Genomic DNA, 21,663 nt, shown 5'->3' with positions numbered 1-21,663 from the left:
AGCCAAGCTCAATATTGCTAAGGAATCATTACGTTACCTTCACAGCAGCTTTTCTCTCTGTAGTAAGACATTCAAGCATTTTTATAAACCGTGCCCTACATCCTGAAACTCATGTACAAGTCCGCTTCCAATTAAAAGCCTAATTGTGAGGTATGCCTTGGAAAGAACTGCTGGATCAAAATAAACCAAATCACATTGTATCTACCGTACCACTAGGTGAAACTATACACATCTTAAAAACAACAGAAATTACAAAAATAAATAACTCTTCTTCTAGAACTCAGTAGAAGCATCCTTACCATAAGCCTCTGCTGACACAAAATACAAAGAGAACACGTGGCTCAAACAGTCCCACGGGTTAAGCAAGTCTGGCTTTGCTAGGTCAGTTAGCAGGAGAGGAAACAGCCAAATCCACCGCTACCATCAGGAATACTCTGCCGCATGCAGAGAGGAATGACTACCTAGAGCTCTGCATAGACACAGCCCCAGCCAAGATTTCTCAGTCCAGATTAGGCTGGTGGAGCCAAATGATTTGGATCATGATCTGTGCATGCATTCAGGATGAAAGAAATAAAAACAAAACAGACTCCCCATCCCCAGAACACACTTGGCAGTACACACAACACTATGCTAGAGCTACCCATACTAAAGACAGTGCTCCCCCCTTCAGAAGTACTTCATCATGCTCCCAGCGGAATCATGAAAACAGAACAGAGAGGTGCTCCACAAAAGTTCTTCATGTAGGCTACATCCAATAAATGGCACACCTGAGAGCAAAGATCCAGCAAGGAAGAAGTCAAACAGCAGCTTCACCACACTATGCTCTCAACACTCACCTAGTGACTACTAATGCTTGTATCTTATGCAATGAAAGCAAGACAGCATTTGTGGTAGGGAAGATTCCCTCAGTCATTTAATCCAGCTTTGACAGAAGCATGTGAGGGCGGGGGAGTTTCAAAATAAGGTTGTGGTGAGCTCTAGTGCACTGAAACCAACAAAAATCCAGAACAAAAGAAAGGGTAATATAAAACACTTCCCTATCCTATTCTATGCAATGATTAGACACCTCTGACCTAGTAACTGATGGGTATGCTCATTCAGATATGCCTACAAACAAATCCCTAAAGCAGTCTAGCTTTTATTTCACCTCTGAGGACATGTTAACGAGCAGCATGCACCTGCAAAGCCTTTTACACTCATTTTAGCTGGACTGTAAGGTGCATATAAGCTCTGGCTCACAGCAGATATTATTGGGTGTATCATTTACAGCCAGGAATGTAGTGCTCTGACTAACCAGAAAGAGAGCGTTGTTCTGAATTGGCACAGATGTTGGTATCTGCTCCTGCAGAGCCAAAGCCTTTGCTCAGTCTGGCTTTCTTTCAAGACTTCTTGTGGTCGCCTGCACAGCCACCCTACCAAGGAACTCAGGAACCATCTGGATGCTCCTGCCCCACATATCAGAACAGAAATGTGAAAAGCAGACCAGTTCATTTCTGACGTACACGGCTAACCAGCCCTCTGCTCCCTCACCCAGTCTGTACTGAGCCTGCAGAGCTAAAGCAAGCAGTATGGTCAGCTGAGAAAGCCACCAGAGAATACTGAAACATATACAGGAAGCAGATCTGAAAAGGGATCATTTACAAATCTTACCAAGCAAGCCACAAGCAGGTAATACTTTTTATGTTGGAAAACATTAGCTAACTAGATGATCAAGCTTCTTTCAAAAGAAGTAAGGAAACATACCAACTTTACCTTTCACATCAAGCAAATTTTGTTTTGAAACAGAACTCCCACTTGTATTGTTCAATTTCATTTCTTTCACTCCAGAAACAACCCAGGAACACCACTGGACACTGCCTCATCTGCAGCTACACAGGAATATGCAGGACAGAAGAGACCACATATAAGTTTGCTCAGGTGCCACTTCCCCATCCGCAGGGCACGGCTCTGGCACCTGAAAGCTCAACAAGGTACTGCAACTGCTATGGAGGTAGGAAGTGCTTCCCACAAAAGCATGGTGAGGAGTAGGAATAAAGGCTTTTCCTACCTCCTGCTGGCAAACAATTTCTTTAAGTAATTGACCCATTTTCTACAGAATAATTAGCCCTAAGGAATGAAGCAGTGCTGCCCTTTAATTAGCCATGTTGTTACCTCTCCTCTTACCATATAATAGCAGGCTGTCTGAGACTGAAAAAAAGAAACAAAACAACACGACAACTTAATTTAATTTTCTTAAACATGGTATTTGTTGAAGGCAATCCAGAAACAAAGAATCCTAAGGTACAATTTGCCTCAATAAAATTTTCCATTGCTTCTATGATTTCATCATCAGAACAAGGTCTCCTTCACACCACCACTCTAAGCCACCCCAATACATTTTTTCATTTTTTAAATGTTTTTCATTATGCTTTCCAATCATCTTCCATGAGGAAAAACTTCTTTCTGTTGTCAGACTGCTTAACAGAAAGAACTCTTTTGCCTAAAACCTAGTTAAATCTCCTGCAGGTAATTTTATTAAAATTTCATGCAGTTTCTTGCAACACAGCTCAACAACTTGGATAAGGACAGATGTTCTTTAGTCTAAGGAGACTAGATGTGCACACCATGAACAAGGAGCACAAGAAAGCACACCACAGCCAGTGAGGCAACTCCAAAACTTGCAAAGGACTCTTCAAACAAGTCTCACAGAAATGATGCTTAGGGACCAATCCCATGCTGCAGAAAAAGGAGAAACCTACAAAGCCTTGCCCCAGACTCTGCGATAAGTACATTCTGAGGATACAAACAAGACTTGCCATCAAGGCATGTGATAATAGCAAAAGGCTGGGGGTTCCCCCTCCTCTCTCCCCACCCTCCACAGGAAGGGTGCACAGTCTCCTCTCCTTCCCCTCATTCCCCCTCCACACCTTTCTCCTGGCATGATCAGTCCCCAGCTGCAGTTCATTTCTAACACTCTGGAGAGTAAGACTTAAATTCAAGTAAAACTTGGAGGTAAAACTTAAATTCATCTGACTAATTATGCCATGAGAAGAAACACCCCTCCTGGACACAATGCAGTGCCTGCCAGCAGCCCTGAAACACCTGATCCAAGGACAGTTACTGTCTTAACCAAGCGGACAGGTATTAAAAGCACATTTACAAAGCCAGAAAACAACTCCTCCCCACATTTCTTGCCGTGTGGGAATAAGTAGATCTACAAATTACAAGGCCAAAGGGATCCCTACATCTTCACTCCCTAGAACATCTCCAAGATGCTGAATAAAGTATAGATTGTAAAAAGATATCTGTCGAGTTTGATATGCTGTTGAGTTCATCACCTTATCCAAAAACCTCCTCCTGCCTTACACTCTAATGTAGAAACCAGCATCTCCCTTCAAGGTTAAATCTGCCTTTCACTGTTTGGCAGCACATAACATTATGACATTGTCAGCAAAACTGCAGAGTCCCCACTACCAGGTACCATTTCCATATGGATGCAGAGATCTAGGTTACTCTCAGCCTACACACCCGTGCTATCCATACCTCTTGGTGTAGACCCCTTTATCACTTCTGTAAATTACCATGGGATCTTGCCATAAGAATTCCAAGGTTTGAACTCTCCAAGGAAGCAGCTTGCTTTCTGCCTCCACCATCAGAGTGAGCACAGCAATACTGACCAAGGCTACAGACATGCTGGCAGAGCCTTAGCAAGAAGTTGTGCAGTAACAAGCAGTACTGCCTCAACTTCTGCTTGCCCCTCCATTTCCTTTCCACCAGACTAGTAGCTATAGCAGCTTTCCAAACAAAGCTCAGCAAAAGCGCTAGAAGAGGCTCATTCAAAGCGAAACATTCTGAGATCCTCTGATCACAGGAATCTTGAAAAAGCAGTCGTATAGTTAAACCAAACGATTTGGACTTAAGTCTTGTTTCAATTTAACAACGACCTCTGAAATGCCATTTTCCCTTATCTCAGTTTCCTCTTCTACAAACGGAGACACCCATGTTCTTCACTGGCAGCCTCAACAGAGAAGTATGAAATTCTCAGATATACACCCCAAGAGCATATATTCCTCAGGGAGAAAATACCTACTTTCAGATTTAGTGAAAAATCTTAACTTATCCACAGTAGCAAGCTGCTGTTACCTAACACGGGAAAACTGACATTTCTTCGTGGAAGTCATACCTTCCCACTGGGACAAGGTGCTGGGATTCAAGAAGGACCTTCAGGATGTGTCATGGACACAAGAGTACCTTACAGATTTCCTACACAATTTTCCTCAGTGCTGGCTGAAAGTGCCTACAGGCATTATGGATTCCATGTCAATAAGTCTTTCTTTTCTGTTTCCTAATAACTTATAGTAATTTTTGATTTAATTACTTCCTATTTATCACCAAACAGTAGCTAGCCACATCTCTAACTGATATTGTACATATATTAATGTATTTGTACCCCTGGAAAATACAGAATGAAGCTCTTTGGGCAATCTGTTCTTGCAAATCCCCAATGCACACAGCTCTGATAGTCACAGAGATGTTACCACCTTGCCTGTGAAAAAAAAGGTTCCTGCAGGGACTGCTTTTTTTTTCCTCAGAAATAAAGAGAAAACAGGAAAAACCTGTCAAATAAACAATGCCAGAGAACAATACAAAGTAACAGAGTTTTTCTGCATCTGCTGTGCAATTATGAGGCTTAACAAGTACATCCCAAGTAGTTCTGGACCAGCAATGTGAAATGATCTCTAGAAGTCCCAGCGTAATGGTCCAGCTTAAGATGAACAGCACAGGGCAGCCTCCCCAGCATCCCTGCTCCTAAGCATCCTAGAAACAATTTGCAAAACCCTAGAGTAATGAGTGAATGGGGAACAGAAGAAAACAGATTTTCCATTTTGCAAAAATTCAGCTATTCTTAATATTTTTCCATACCAAAAATGGAACAAGAGCAAATATCTAGAGACTAATTAAATTTTAATATAAATAAATATTTTTTTTTTTAATATAAAGGAAAAACTCTCATTTTCAGCTGACTGTAATATCTGTATCCCTGACCTCTGGCTTTACACACAGGAGTAATTCACAAGGTTGCAGAAAAGTCACTGAACGGACCAGAGCCAGTTCCCACCTCCCAGTTCAGCTTTGCAAACGTTAGGCTCATTCAGAGCTATTTCCCCTTGAATGGAATAAAGTTTTACAGAAATCAATGCAAAAAGATGTTTCGAGACATTTCTCTCCTTTTCGTGGGGAAAAAAAAAAAAGGCACTGTCCAGTGAAAAGCAGCTCCGATTTCAACAACCCTTCCACCCTGCTTTCCCTGAGCCCCGAAAACTTCGCAGCCGGGATCGAGCTCCGAGCTGAACCCCCTCGACACGCACCGCGCTGCCGCCCCGAGGAGCTGCGGGGGGCGGCGGGGCCCGGCCTGCGGGGGCTGCGCCGCTCCCCGGGAGGGGGCGACACACCGGTGCCCGGTGTCCCCGCGGGGCCCGCCGCTGGCGGGGAAGCTCTCGCTCGGCCTCCCGCCTTTGTCTCGCTCCGGCCGGCACCCGCCCGGCGGCGGCGGCGGCACGGCCCTCCCGCCGCCAGAAAGCGAAACCAACGGCGCCGGGCGCCATCCCCGCCCTCCGCCCCGGGCAGCGCATCTCCCGCGCCGCTCGGCTGCGGGGAGGCCGCCGCGGGCCGCGCGCACGCCCGGCGGGGCGGCCGTGAGGGCAGCGGCCGCGGGCAGCTCCCGGCAGCGCCGCTCGGCCCCCCCGCCCGGCCGCGGCTCGTGTCCTCACCGGTGTCCATGGGTGCCCCGCGGCCGGCGGGAGGTGAAGTGTGCCAGTGACACTCGCCCGTAGTATGGATGCGGTTTCAATCTGCACATGCTCGCTCCCGACAGCCAGCCTGCCCCGCCACCTTCCCTTAACTCTTTCCGCACTGCCTCGCACTGCCTCCCCCGCCCCGCAGCGCCGGCCCCCGTCCTCCTGCCGGCCTGCAGCCGCTTCCCTCGGCTCGCAGGCGGGGGGGCCGCCCCGGCGAGCCCTCCCGCGGCCATCGCGGGGCACAGAGCCTGAAGGCGGCGGGCGAGCCCCAAGGGAGGGACCTGCGTCCCCCGGAGAACCGGACCCTGCCGGTGCGGGCCGGTGTGTGCTCAGGTGAGCGTCGGGAACACCCCGCCCTACCCAAACGCCTGGAGTGTTGGCTTCGGAGCACGATGTGGCACAGGGCGCCTTGGCTGGTGAGCCAGCAGTACGAGCCTTTCATATTTACTCCTCCAAAGAAATCCGTAACAAAAACAAATAAACACACACACCCCATCAGCTGAAGGATGTAACCCCCATGCGCCTGTTGTTGGATCTGGATGCTGACAGGACATCCCTGCAGTGCAGGAAATCGAACACAGCTATCAAAGGAAGTATTTGTCTGCAGCTTCAGTATTAAAATAGGGAAACACAATCTCTGAAAAAATCTGTTTTTCCACCCAGAAGGGTCTCTCCAGATTCAGAAAACTCCCCGAGGATGAATAGTAAGAAAATAAATTTCAAGCATAGATAGTAAAAATAAATTAAAATCCTTTCTCTGGTTACCTTAACTCTTCAGCAGCACAAGAACACAGGAAAAAGAAAAAAAAAAGGCGCTTTTTTTTTTGAATGAGAAATCAGGAGATTTGATTTCAGGGTTCAAGCAAACAAATGCCCCCTCCGTTGCTCTGGCTTCCTTCTGAAAAATGGAGGTGGAGGTAACGGCAGCTCTCTGCAGTAAGGTGAAGCTGGCTAGTGCCTCTGAAGTGCCTTACAGTCTTCAGACAAAAGTGAACAAGGTTTTTAGTTCTGTCTGTTTCCAGAGAGAGACATTAACATATTCTGGGATAAAATGGTAACCTGAGGTGACACAAATGCAGAAATGGCAATTGATCTTGAACCCAGAGATCTGCCTTTAACCAGCACTCTGCTTTTCCTAATGGGTGACTGACTTAGGGCTCTTGTCTGATCTTCCCAGGCCTCTGATGCACTCCACATTTTCTTTCTCACAGGCACCAGGATTCCTGATCTCTCCTACCTTCGGTAGTACCAGAAATGATGAGCTAATGCTTTTAGCAGAATAAGGATGTTTTTATGACCTCTATTTAATGACTCAGCATTTCTGGTTTCAATAATAAATAGTCCCAATAATGAGGCAACATCGCATCTGTGCAGGCCCCAAGGCAATTACAATGAAGGATTCTCAAGATGTCTGGCAGCAGTGACTCTGCTAAAGGCAGGTGCTCTCCGGAGAGGCTGCTCCTTCAGCCCCGGAGCTGCCGGGCCAGCGGACGCTGCCCACGCCGAGGGGGCTGCGGCCGTGCATGGATAGCTCCGGTAAGCCGGGAGCGCCGGGCTGCTGCCGGCCTTCCCGCCGCGCTCGCCCGGGGAGCTCTGTGTACAAACCTCCGTAGCTGCTTCGAGGATGCCACAATGCAGCAAACCAGCCTGTCACCGAGTCACCTGATTGCACAATCTCACTGTGAGAGCTGGAGATGCAGAAAGATGGACCGTTTTAAAGGGGAAATGGAGAATAATGCACGGCCAGCCCTGCCTCAGCAACCGAGCTGTGCAGGCTAGGGCAGCACTGCTTGTGCTGGTGACCTCAAGCTGGATTAAAAAAATTCACAATTGCTTTGTATAAATTTCAACAGAGCTGAGGAGGAAAATGGTAAAATAGCTAAGACATCTTTGGTGTTTTAAAGAGCACCTTAAGATACCATATACAATTTGGCAGTTGGAGAAGACAGCAGTCTGAAGCAGTGCTTATGTATTTATTGTGAAATAGCATCCTTTAGAAAGCACCGAGGTCCATGCTAGAGATATAGTCAAAAGAGTGTGAGAGAGATAATTTCACAGTATGAGACAGTATGAATGTTTCACAGCATAAGAGGAGAGAATGACTTACAAGGAGCAGAGGAAAGGTCAGAGAGGGAAAGCTGAGAGATACTCACCTACAAGAAGGAGAAATCAACAGCCACAGATGGATCAGAAAAAATGAGAAGCACGTGTAGGGAATACATAAATCTGTATTCTCCTGTCTAGTCACATCATGCAGAGAGAGGAAGGAGGAGGTAAGGATAAAGGAGAGGGCTCCCAGAATGAGGAGAAAGGAAGGAGGAGGCAGTGAAGCAGGGTGAGGGGAATGAAGACACTGTTGAGGGGACAGGCAGGAGGAAGAAATATCAGAGCAAGCACCTGATGGTGGTGCTGTACACCTGAGAGCTTGTTCAGCTCTCCCTAGCTGCATTAGCTGGTCCAGAAGAGCTGTTATTGTTCTATTCAGCCTTGTTTCTTTCAGCTTGAGCTAGTAAAGGAAGAAAGAAAAAGAATGAAGTTGAGATTATAATACAGTGAAAGTGAGAGTAGAATGAAGACTGGGGACAAAGGCAAGACAATTTCTAGAACTGCCCTTTTGTCAGGCATTCACAAGGAAATTTGAGTTCCCCAAAGCCTCGTGCTAGGATTGACCACCATTCTCTGCAGAGCATCCAGGCTGGGATTCTCTGGGTGTGCAGAAAGCTGGGTCCAAGATGAAAAGCGTTTGTGGTGACATAAGCGTTCTCTAGTTATTCTGCAGCCACTTGTAAATAGGCACAGGGAATGCTGCTGATCTTCATGTGTGTGTTGCCTTTTTCTGAAATAACATAGATCATATGTAATACCTGATCTAGTTCCTATATGTGTGCCCAAAACCAGTTCAGATGTTTCTGCACCAGCCTGTCTGGTTCTGGAAGGGTTTCTTCATTTGGGTATAGCATAACATGTGACTGTATGGAAACATCTTGGAAAGTGGCATAATCATATTTGTTTGCAGCTATACTCCTGTATCTGGACATGATAAGGAGTGCAGTGCGGCAATACCCAAGCTGGTTCCTCACTCATCCATTCTGTGACACGCAGAGCTTAATCCCACATTTAAATTTTGTGTGTTTTATTTGTGGCATATTGTTACACTGAAGAAAAAAAAATTACTTGTGTCTTCAGGAACACTTTAATGTGGTCATTACACTGGTATCTGAGTACATTACAAGTATCACTGAGTACATCACAAGTACATCACTGAGTACATCACAAGTATCAAATTTGAGATTCATAGCATCTTTCTTTCCCCAGAGAATTTGGTTTTATATGGCTCCTTATATTTAAATTACAGTTTAATCCAGTGGGTGCTCATCCCTTCTGTATATCCAGTCCCGGTATTGCAAAAGAAGCACCTGGAAACTAGTCTTACTGGTTTAGTCCAAGTGGCTTGTCTGATATTGCTTAGGAACTACAGAGGAATGGGATCCATATTTCCAGGGCAGGGTTTAAGGCTGGGCTTATTAAATCATGCTTGGCCTAATTTCTTGATTCACTTTAAACATGCTAACGGATTCTGCAGCAAATGAAATGAGAATCTCATAACACTCCCCATTCTCTACACAGCCCAGCCAGTGCTTTGAAGGAAATATCTGTCATGAAAAACGTCATCACAATTGTTTAAAACCTGTCAAGATGCAGTCAGGTTTTTCCCTCCCTGGGAAAGTTTGGCTTTTTCTGTCCTGTTTTCCTGAGGAGGTCCCACAATTGGAAATTGGGAATTTCATCTCCCTGTGTGTATAGAATAAAGAGTAAATGCTCTGTGTTTATTTAATAAACCCCCGTGGATATACATCCAAAACATGGACTTCTCTGACAGGAGCCTGAAGAACAAAGAGTAATATTTAGGCTTGCAAGGAAATTAAAGAAGAAACTCTTTTTTTTGCCTAAAGGGGCCCCAGCCACTGTAGTGACAAATGTTATTCAAATACCTGAAGTAGGAAATGGATTTTGAAGAATACCACAAGTCATGTAGTATTCTCAGATCAGCTTACATAGGTCTTCATGCAATACCATAGAAATTGCTTTCTTTGTCTCTTTTTCTTTATGGTGCAGGTAGAAATAACACAAGCCATGGACTTGCTGAGCTTTTTGAAGAAAACATGAAGGAAATTTTCAAATATGGTTCTTCCAAACTGGAGTAGACTCCCTGGATTTATGGCTCCTCTCTTTCTTTTGCTTTTATCAGGGCCTTGGGTTTTTTCTATGGCTCAGACACTAGCCCCATATTCATCACTCCTGAGAAAGTAGTTAATTTATAAAGGGATAGAGGCAGAAGTTGAGTCCATGAAGGTTCTTAACTTATTTCTGCACAAAATTGAAGCCACTTAAACATTTGTTCTTCTAATGGTGCCTCTGCCAGTCTCTGTAGTATGGTGCAGTCCTTGGGATCAGCTTCCAAACATTGAAGGCTAGCTAGCAATCCCTAAGGAAGCCAGAGCTGTTTTTGAAAAATCTAGGCTTTCTCTCTGTGACTGTTTAAATAATTTCTTTACTCAGAACATTTTTATTTCCTTTAGATATAGATAATAATATTAAAGCTTACATTAGTATTTAGCTTTTCTTTCCTTCAAAACATTTTTCTCTAACAGATACCAGCCGTGCCTTTTGGCTTGGTAAGAGCTTGGCTTTGAAATTAAACACTGCAAATAGGAAATTTTTACTCCTAAGAGATGTGACCAAAGTGCCATGCAGCAAAGCATTTCCCTGTTTCGGAAAGCTCTCTCCATGTGTGCTCCTATTCAAGATATCCATGGGAAAAGATGTTAGTAAGATATTATTTCATAGAGACTGTCAAAGCTTGTGAGTCTCTTCGGGGATGTTCAGGGATTGTCTCTTTGGACTGACAGAAAAATTTCTCAGTAGAGAACTAGTGTCCTCCACTAGCTTCTGCTACCTTTGCCTTCATGTGGGTTAGATGCCAGACAGGTCCTTTGGAACAAAGCAGCCTGAGATCTCTAGAGCAAGCAGCAGACAAGATTTACCTGAGGTGTGACTGATGTCTGACTAAGTTAGCCTGTGTTTGCTTGAATTTTTAATGACAATAACTAAAAATAATCCTTCATGGTTTCTATTCTAGATTCAAGGGCAGAAGAAAATCAAATATTATATACATGGAAATTACAGAACCTGAAGGGTTTGGCAGCAACCCTGTTTTCTCTTATTTTGCCAGGTTCAGCAAAATGCAAACATAGGTTTGGGGAGAGGCAAACCACTTTACAAACCTGCACATGCCCAGTCCAACTTGATCCAATAATATGTTTTGGGGAGATGTGTTTCCCATTAAAAATAGCAGGAGACTGGAGGCTTGGAGGCTTGGGTTGTACTCACAGATGTGCTTCAGGCCTTCCCAATGCCCTCAATTTCACCTCTCTGTTTTTCCCCATCTGTAAAAGAGGGAACACATTTCTTTTGCTAGAAGACTTTGAGACAAGCCGATGGAAAACAGGATAAGTGAAGAGGAGTGACATTTGAAGAGTTTCTAGTATGGCAAACAACCTGATGCTAGCACTTCCTTGACACATCTTGTAACTCTGAGCTAGCTAAGGAAGGGACACAGAGAAGAGACATTGTACATGATTTACCTAAAATGCTTTTGAATGTCAGTGCCAGAGATGGGATAATTATAATAAAGAATTATTTTTCATAGAGTGTCTCTGTTACATATTATACTGCAAAATATAACTGAGACACTAAATATTTTTGGAACAGTAGTTTTTATTTATACGACACGGCATGTGCAAAGTGCTCTGATCAACAGTAAAATGACAAGTGTCTGCTCCAAGTCACTTACAATACATTTCTCAAACATCAGTCAAGTAGTGATAATAAACTAGGGATTAGAGGGGAATGGATAAGGTGAAGTGATGGAAAAGACAAGGGTTACGATTTAAAAACAAATATAAATTAAAATGGTTGAGAGAAATTAGATAATAGGAATGAAATTGAAAAAGTGTTCCTCTGAGATTTGAAATGATGTGGAGAGTGGATGTGTCAAAGGAATACATAAAATGATCCAGAGATATAAATCATGCTTTGACTCTCTACTTTGATGTTTCAAATATCCACAGTGAGCTGCTCAAGAACATTCCACAGGCCAGGAGCTTTTAGAATAACATAAACTTCTGAAATAAGGCTAGGTTACTTAGTTATCATAGATACATGTCACAGCCAAGGACTTTTTTAGGCAGAGGAACCAAGAAAGAGAAAGGAAGTCACCCAGCGAATTGTATTTACTTTGTATTACGCTAATCCACCTGATAAAGGGACCACTATACTGGAGTATCTAAAGAGAGAAAATCAGTAATAGACTTTTACAGTCCTCCAGTTTCCATCATCAGTTATCTTGGCAACCTAAATTCATCTTGTTATCATTAAATTTAGCGCTTAAAGGTCCAAACAGAGAGCAAGTTACATGTTTATCTACTGCTTCTTGACATAATCATAATAATAAATAAATATATATTTCTTCTACAATGTAATGGATCTCAGGGATTACTATTACCTAGAATGACCTCTTAGCTATCATAGACCATTAATTTTCATGGATATATTCCAGTATTAAAAGCTACAACTCATTCTTGACAATTTGCAGTTGGCTGTAGGCCAATAAAAAATGTCTAATTTTGATGAAGACATAAGGAGATGGAGAATTCATCACATTAGCTTGTTCTAGTGGTTAATCATTTTCTGTGTCTCATTTTTCACTTGAATTTGTCTGGCTTAATAGCTCCTCCCCTCAGTCCCCAGTACAACTTCATCTGCTCAGAGCCCTTTCCTGCTAGTATTTTATGCCTCCAACAGTACCAATTCATTAATCAAGCCATAAATCAAGTCATCTCCTTTTCAGTAAGTCAGATAGGTTGAGCCCTGAAAGATTTCTACAATAAGACATTTTCTTTAGATGCTGAATAATTACCAAGCTCCTCTTGCACCTTCCCCAGCTTTTCAGCAACCTTTGACAATAAATATCCTGCATATAATTAATCTAATGAGTGCCACAAAGGGAAAAAACAGCAACCTGGTACTAGTACTCACTATTCCCATGTTTATGCATGTGTGGATTGATTTCACCCTTTTTGCCACAGTATCTCACTGGAGTGAAACTGCTCCATACTCCGATGATCCTGATCCCTTTCAGAGTGCTGTTTTTTCCAGAGTAGAGTTTCTGATTACATATCTCCTAATCTCCTATCTGGTTCTCACATGCATAATTTTGCATTTGGCTGTAGTAAAAGGCTTTTGGCTTGAACATGAAGATGATCCTTCCTGTCCTATATAAATGCTTTCCCCTCATCATTGCCGTTCCACCAGGCTTCCCAATACGTGCATGTCTTATCAGCAGTGAGTTTCTGTTTGCTTCTAGGGCGCTGATGGAAATACTGAATAGCACTGAATTTAAAACTGATCCTAATACTATTTGCCTGGCTTTTGCAAAGTGGCATGGCTTTATTTTTTACTATGTCCAGCAGACAAACTTGGGTGGAGTATTTTCCTTGTGCTTCAACCATCCTGTGCCCTGTGTATTTCTCAGAGAATGAGAGTGACCCAGTGTTGCTCCTAATCCTGACTCAGTGACAAAACAAATTAAGAAATAAAATTAAGCAGTATTCACAACCCATACATGTATTCACTCTTGTCCAGTCAGGACTTTCTGTTGGTTACCATGTTATGTCTTCATAAAAATGCAGAAGGTAGGGCTAGAAAGAACTTTGAGAGCATTTCTAGTCATGTTCTTGCTCAGGCCAGGGGTGTTTAATTTATTCCTGCATTTTTTTTAAATTTATTTTTTAATCAAGATTATTGTGATGCTGGGAAATACATCTCTTTATTCTCTTATTCTTTGTCAAAGAATTCTCTATCAGTTACTATTTTTTCCATGAACTGCTGTTAGCCTTGCTAGTGCACATCTACTATGATTATTGACTTTGCCATTTTTAAAAAAATATTGCCATAGAACAGACATGGCAACATCCTTTAGTATTCTGCTACTTCCTTGCTGTTAGAGGATTATGAAATATCAGTGTTAGCAAGCTAGAGTTAAATAAGCTCTATTAGCATGCCCATGTAAGCCATCCACACCTGCTGATTTTAAAATATTTACCTCCAGTACATACTTTACATTCCTTCTGGTCACTAACAGAGTGGAAATTTTTTCATCAGCCCATGTGATACAAGTGCATCATCTTTCTTCTTTCCAAATGCAGAAATATGTCTGGAATATTTGCTTTTTCTGCAACTTTATCATTTCTTCATCTGCATCAAGCAGCAGCATGTACCCTTGTTAAGACTTCTATAGTTCTTAATATACTCTAAACTAATTTTATTTTCTTAAGGTCTGCCAGCCAATGATTTTCCTCTGTTGTCTTTTTAATTTGTCTATTTTTATATTATGCAACTTCCATTTTATATTGATTACTAAATATTTCCCATTTTATCTATTTGCTTTGTAGGCTTTTTATTTTCTAACTATGCATTCACTGCATACATTGATCCAGGATAGCATTTTAAACAATATTGTTCCCTATTATGCTTACAAAATTGGGACTTTTGGAACTTTTGTAAAATCCGGTAACTCTTACACAGCTTTCAGTTATCTGCCATGTTTTCCTGTCTGAGTTTCTCTTCATCACCTTTAATGTGTTTTGTCCTATTCTCTAGTCTGATTCAGTGGTCTCTGAGAGACTCTTCTACAATGGTATCTCTTGTTTTGTTATTATTTAGTGCTTTAACCATTATGCATTAAAGCACCTGTGGGTCTGAGTTACTAATAATTCTAAAATTCTGGGAGGCTGCACATAAGAGAGCATAGCCTCTCCTTCTCATACTAGTTTTTTACTTTTTCATTGGAAACAAACCAAACCAAGTAATTTTACTGTATAAATTATTGCAGCCATTTTCAGAATGCTGGTTGAATTAATTTTCTTCATAGCAATGAATACAGGAATTCTATCTTTAGAATTAACATCAATTAATATTATTCTTAACAATCAATATATGAGTTATAAACAGTTTCATTAGCAAAAGAATTCTCTTGCAGTCTCCACTGAATATAATAGCTGATACTTCACTGTTACCTTATTGTTGTTACGTCACTTTCAGAATGCATTACATAGGAATATTTTTCCCATTTAACTAGATAGCCTCAGGCCTAAAGAAGTTTGAAGTTCATCACAGAGGACTGAAGACTGTCCAGAAGCCTGAACAAGCAGCCACCTAATCTCATCATGTATTTCACCTGCCATATACGTGCATATGATGAAGAACACATTAAGGTGATGCACAGGGAGGTTAGTGCACTATTTAAAAAGTAACTCTTTCCTTCCTCTGTTTTCATATCTTGTTGCTGTCCTGGAGCAGTCCCACAGTAAACACATGAGCCCAACAAATGTCATTGGGTCAAGTTGGGTGGGACCTAAATGGTCCCAAAGCTTTTTGATGACTAAGAAGAGTCAGATGAAAAAGACTGTCTCTCTACAGATGTTAAATAAATAACTACTTCATTAAATATTCATCTCTATCTTACACAGCAAAGTTCCCCATTAATAGGTATAGCCCCAGCATAGATTGCATAGGGATTGCCATAATATTGTGTAAAGAGTAAATCTTAATTTTAGAAAGTTATTAAGAAGATTTTTTCATAAAGAATTTAATGAGATTAAGTAAATACAGAATCCTGTAGAATGTTTTGTTCATGATATGTCCAAAAGAAATTAGATTTTCTGTTATATTGTAATTTACAATTATTGAATATTTTACACTGACTATGAATGCTGGCTCAACAATATTCAGTCCACAGATCTTAGAATTTTCTATTCTAGAAGAGACCAGAAATTATGTTCCAGATATCAAATAATCCCAGTTATCCTGCAAAGTTCTCAGTTATAATTAGTAAAACTGATGCTGGTTATTAGAAATCGACCTCAGAAATATAAGCACAGAACCAGATCAAGTAAGCTGAATGTGAGCAGAGGTCCTGCTGAACCTTTGAGGTCAGCTGTAAAAGTCATTTGCACAATTAGTTGTGACTCTTTATCTATGGACAGATCCAGGTCTTAACAGTACGGCTGCAATTCGCTGCTTATTCATTTGTGAGAACTGGACACTTCTGTGTGATGATGCACTCCATCCTGAGGAGATTAATCAAGTTTCCCTATCCTCACTGATGATAGATGGAGCCAGATGAATAGTTCAGGCTCATTTCTTGACTCCTGGATAGATGAAGTCAGGCAAAATAATTGCAGACTGATGGTCTGTTTCATAACATCCTGACAAACTTCATGAGACAGATCCTAAACTGATCAAATGAGAGTCAGAAGGAAGCTGAAATTAGGCTCTGATTCATAAGTAAATCTCATAATTTGACCTCTATCACACCTGTCCCACCAAATGCTTTCAAAAGTTTTTTTTTGTAGTTGTCTTTGCAAATGGGAACTAAGTGACCTCTTTTATGTCAGGCTAATAGAAGGGGAATTTGAGAGTAAAATGGCCAAGACTGAATTTCACTTCTTCAGAAAAAAAAAATCCATAGTTTCTTTTTGGTTCAAAGCCATTTTAAATTTTGTTGTAACATTGGGCATGCTATTAAGGAGAAATATTCTAGTATACATTAACACAGCCAAAGATGATATCAGTTTATAAAATCCATTTGGAGTCAGCTACATTTTCACTAGGCTTTTTTCTTAAGGGATGTTTATCCTAATACAAGCAATTAAGGGTTCTTTATTAGTCCATCTCAGAGGTACAGACTTCACCATCAATTGATGTTCTTATCAACTCCCATAATAAAACCAGAGGACAAAGAAATAGTACATCTTCCCCAAATAAGCTGTTTCTCTAACATAATCCCATGCACGAGCCAACACTAATGACTGTATTGCACTGACTATAAAACATTTATGTGCTCATAATTCTGTGAATATTTAGCTGTTACTTATTTGCAAACATTACTGCACCATGAGTAAAAGTTGGATAACCTAGGAAATCCCAAACCCCACTTCCATAGTCAGACTGTCGTGTTCTTTGCTTTTCCCTTTACACTTCAACAGGTCTCTACAACCTTACCCCAATTTTTACAGTACCTGTCTTCTCATTGCCTTTTCTCCATGATCAGGATAAGGAAAAAAGACCAAAGCTCATTGCCAAGTGGGCATCTCAGCAGTCAAATTAACACTTTCTGGTAGAGCAACCTCACTAGACTTGTGCTAATTACCTTTTTTAGGGCATTTTTGACATAGCAGAATACTGTTTTCTGTATTTAGACAACCTTAGAAACATCTAAAACTGATGCGCACACAATGAGTTAAAAGATGCAGGTAGACAAGTGAATGTCCAAGCTGCCCCCACGTGCTGGCAGCAGGCCTGAAACTCCAGCTGGCAACCCCAAGGTGCAGCAGGCACTGCTGGGTTTCCTGTGTCCCTTTGTTGTGACCCATGAATATCAAACGCTGTGATATCCAACTCCTTTCTTTCCAGAGAGTTAGAAATGGTGCTGCCATGTTCCCCGAGGCTGGCAGATAGTATGAAAATTAGAGCAACTGGATACACCCTGTGTTGTGCACAAGCAAATGAGGCATTCCCAGGGAACACTACAACCATTAACCCTATAGTTCACTGTTTGTGTTGCTCTCCTCCCACCTGCTGGATGACAGAAGGAGAGAAAATTATCTGCAGAATTTTTTTAAGTGTCTGAGCAGTTCTCTGTGGTTCTTGTCCGTGCTGATATCTGGGTATCCAAAGGAAATAATTTTAAAAAGTACATGTTACCAGCCTGAGTAACAAATACAAACTCTGTCACTGACAGGAGCTAATACAGATTTCTCCATGACACTTAATAATTTCCAACAATCTTATCTGGAAGCAACCTGTACCATCTAGCCCTTATTCAGAGTCCATAGATGGCTAAGCACTTGGTCTTTTAGCTCTGCCATCAGAGGAAAACAGAATAGTTCTGCAGAGCTGTCTGCATCTCCGTGGAGCAGGAGGTTAAGGGATGTAGTGATCTATGCTTCATAGGGGCACCTACTAGTTTGAAAAACCAAAACATGCTGGAATTACCTCAACAAATTTCAGCCCCTGATGCCAGGGGCTCTAGGAGCTGAAAAATGAAGCTGGATATTATATTACAGGATCAAGCCCAATCCAATTTACAGTGACTCAGACTTGTGGCCTTAGGTTTATCTCAACAAAGCTTTTTGAGGAATGGTTTTTTCCCAGGTTGCTTTATACTCAATTGCAGTTGTTGGAGTGTGTCATATGACAGTGGAGTTTTTGCCTTTAAAATAGGCACAAAAGCCATTTCAATAAGGGGTTTTTTGTTCACTTCAAAAGGCAAAAAGACTTCTTTTAACGAATGTGAACACATGGGTTCTGTAACTTCACAATGCACAGAAAATTACAGAATTCTATATGACCACAAAATATTAGAATTCAAAGAAAATAGACCTATTTTGGGTCACCATACAGTCTTCATTATTGTGAATAATGTTGTCATTAGGAACAAGTTTGTGAGATGGAAATTAGGTCAAAGTTTCAAGGATAGTAAGAGAAACAGATTGTAACAAATTTTCTTGAAAGGCTGAAAAAAAACCTTTGCCTTGTCATTCTGTGTATCCTGAGACTGCTCCAGGAAAAAAATTTGAATCCAGGGACTATGCTGTAAGGTAAGGAAAGTATTTGTAATAGCATAAAAAGGGACCAAGTGCAAACCCACATATTTGAATGATCATCATTAATTAATGGCATTTATGGTGGGCAGAGCTGCGCGTGTCATCTGGTATTTTTTTTATTTTAGTGAGGTTCATGAGTCTTGATGCTTTGTGCAAGTGATTCTCGAGGCTATGTTTGGTTTAATTTCTTGAGTATCACTTACTCGTACAGAATGGCTCAGGTTTAACATATAGGGCTACTTTCCATTCAGGGAAAAAAAAAAAAAAAGCCAAAAAAAAATCCACAGAAAGGGTCCTGAACTGCATGGGGCTTGATATGAAATGCTCCCCTCCTCTGTAGCTCCAGAACAGAAGGAGCTTGGTATTGTTAAACAGTAGCTAATTCGGATGGGATTTCCTGTTGCTAAGAGCTAAGTCTTTGGTATGCAGAGCCAAACAGCAAGGGCAAAGTGTAACTATTTAAGGCTGAAGTTTGCTATTTAAAGGAAAGTGTTCATCCTTGCCCAAATGTTTGTTGCAGTCAGGAAAGTGTTTCTGGTCTAATGACAAGATGATGGGCTGTCACGATCCCATCCAGTCAGTCCAGATCAAATGTGCTCAGGATATAAGCCAAGAGATTTTTTTTCCCAACCTGCTAGCACCAAAAGCACCACCTGTGATCGATTTTGTGATAATGGTGTAAGCAGCTACTGGAAATTCAGGACACTTCCCAGAGATTTTGGTCTCTGGGAGAACCAAATATGTGTTTTCAGGAGTGACACAACTGCTGCTATCCAAAACATGCTGTCTGTTCTGCAGAGGTGGTAAGACGTGACCCAGTCACAAATCTACATGAGCATAGCCTCTTGAAAGCAGGGGTATGTTCCTGAACCTGTGCAGGAAAATTGGTGGAAGTTGTCCTGAATCCTCTCTTCTTTTATACCTACATGGCTACAATTCACAGAATACGTTTTATTGCAGCAGGCTTACCTTAAACAGGCTTACCATAAATCTAAGTCCAGATAGAGCACTGTGGACACTGATTTCAGACAAGATTTTAGAAATTTGGCGTCAGTACCCTGCATTTCTGTTTGGCCACACACTGCTTTGCAGAGGAATGTAAAGCTAGCAGTTCAGGCTCTGAAACACTCCTAGATATAAAAGTAAAAGCAACTCCTCCCTGAGGTAATGGTGGCATTATTCTGGCTCATTAAAAGAATGACATTGTAATTTTGATCCAGCACAAAAAAATATTTTGTTTAAATTCTTAATTTATAAAAGGTTTCATGTATGGGTTTGGTTTCTGTGATGTCTTCAGAGAAGCAAAATAATCTTTGGGCAAATATAAATGGTAATGATTCAAGTAAATTTGCTCTGAGGAAAAAAAATCAAGGCTGAGAGGAGACAAGTGGTTTCTACAGAAATATCAGGCTTGAAAACACCTGTTTTAAGAGTGGAAGTGGGTCCAACTTTAACAAATATTAGGGAACAAAGTCTTAAGGGCTTTGCGGATTTGGGAAAATAGAGAAAACAGAAAATAGTTTTTTGAATTAATGGCTGAACTGGACATAGTTAATGTATGCAATCATTGACTTAGGAATACTTTTCCCTTCTCCCTTACACAGTCCCATATGTTTATCTGGCAAAACATTCCAATGCTTCTGTGTTTTTTAGGAATAATTACCCAAGTGCCCGCTGAGTCAGGACTATATGTTAGCATGTGTATCCAATGTGTTGGAGACACGGTTTGGGCTAAGTCTTAGAACCCTTTCAATAGAAGCTCTTAACAAATTATGGCTGTTCATACTCCCTTTCTCCACAGACGCCCATAATGGTCCCTAGAAACGGCCTGGGTGTTTGCCTGATCCAAGGTTTCTACTTATTCCAGATGAAGAAAGACCTCTATCAGTTTTAATTAGCAGAGGTTGCATTTATGTCTACGAGAGAGCTATGCCTGACTTTCCCGCTGGGAAGTTTGTTTCGCTGGTAAGGCAGAAACCAGCCAAAAGCGTCGGCCACTCTCGGGTCACTCGGTTTCGGAGGGTCCCCTTGGTCGCCCAAATCCTGGAGTCAATCCCGGCGAGCGGAGCGCCGCCCGCCGCGCCGCCTCCCGCCACCAGGCGGCGCCGGAGCGCAGCGGCAGCACGGAAACACACGGGGCTTAGCGGCGGTACGCTTCGTAACGGCACCGAGGGAAAGACGCTTGTGACAGAGTAACCCCCGAAAGGGAAAAGCTGAACACCCCCAGCCACCCCAGCTTAGATAGCCACAGCAAGGCCTCGTATGTGGGACAGGGGTGGAGTGCCAATACCAGCCGCGGGAGGCACCTCCTGTGCAGCCAGGAAGATGTGCCAAGGTCTGTGATGCCCATTAACCCTCTTGGTGTCTCTCTGGATGAACTTCTTGTCCTCTTTCTCCTTCTGGTCCACAAAGAAATTCCCAGAATTTCATTCATCGCTGTGAATGAAACTGACTGTGTGACACAAAATGCAAATCCCCCTCTTTCTCCTGCCCCTTGACTAGAGTTTCTGGAATGGCTGGAGAACTCACACTTCACAGCCAACTGAGCATTTGCAGGCAGAGTTCTGATCTCCTACTGTGTGCAATTAACACTAATTAAACAAATAAGTAAAAATTACTCATGACATCCTTTGCAGAAGTCCCTAACAGTTTTGTGTTGTAGCTGCTGGAGCTGTTTTAATTGGCTGTGTGTCTAGTGCTGCATGCTGGCACGGGATTCTGAGGGTGCAAAGAGACACAGAACACCTCTAGACCCGGACTGAGGTTACACCTCTACACTGAGACTGAGGTTACTGAGAGCAGGGGAGACAATCACAGACAGAGGGAGAGGCTGGGCAGTGACCTTACCTTCAGAAGCTCCCCTGTGGACCCACAAGACTCTGGGGCAAGGGAGCACAGCATGAGAAAATGGGTGGGAGTCTCTTACAATGGAGCAGTCAGAGCAATGAAAGCCATGCATCATCTAAACCTTCAGTTAAGGTGCCATTTCTCTTACAAGGATTCCTGCTTCAGGCAGTACATAGAATGAAAGACAAGTCCTAGATCAATCTTTGAGCCTCCCAGGGAGAGGTGCATTGATAGGAAATTACAAAATGAAAAAAAAAAATTAAATTAAGATAACATTTTCAAAACTGGCACCTTTTCCAGGTCACCCTGTT

General features: G+C 42.1%; 2 protein-coding genes across 5 annotated transcripts in view; one reads left to right on the top strand and one right to left on the bottom strand.

Annotated features, from left to right (window-relative positions):
- TMEM229B (transmembrane protein 229B) overlaps window positions 1-5,876 on the bottom strand; it is a 32,504-nt gene extending 26,628 nt beyond the window's left edge. For both annotated transcript variants that reach the window (XR_010364592.1, XM_064424297.1), the window contains exon 1: window positions 5,751-5,876. Coding sequence is in view for 1 of the 2 variants with exons in the window: in XM_064424297.1 (XP_064280367.1) it covers window positions 5,751-5,760 (10 nt within the window). In the remaining variant the exon portion in view is untranslated. The remainder of the gene's footprint in view (window positions 1-5,750) is intronic.
- Window positions 5,877-7,459: 1,583 nt separating this feature from the next.
- Window positions 7,460-21,663, top strand: part of PLEKHH1 (pleckstrin homology, MyTH4 and FERM domain containing H1) — a 71,585-nt gene continuing 57,381 nt past the window's right edge. For 2 of the 3 annotated variants that reach the window (XM_064424256.1, XM_064424261.1), the window contains exons 1-2: window positions 7,460-8,050; window positions 14,977-15,127. The gene's annotated coding sequence lies outside the window, so the exon portion shown is untranslated. Of the gene's footprint in view, window positions 8,051-14,976; window positions 15,128-18,411; window positions 18,500-21,663 lie in introns of those variants that run through there. The other variant, XM_064424257.1, reaches the window with a different exon arrangement.

The sequence above is a fragment of the Passer domesticus genome, chromosome 6, assembly GCF_036417665.1.
Source record: "Passer domesticus isolate bPasDom1 chromosome 6, bPasDom1.hap1, whole genome shotgun sequence".
NCBI classification, from domain to species: domain Eukaryota; kingdom Metazoa; phylum Chordata; class Aves; order Passeriformes; family Passeridae; genus Passer; species Passer domesticus.
The sequence above is the reverse complement of the archived record's forward strand: the minus strand, read 5'-3'. Positions and strand labels throughout refer to the sequence as shown.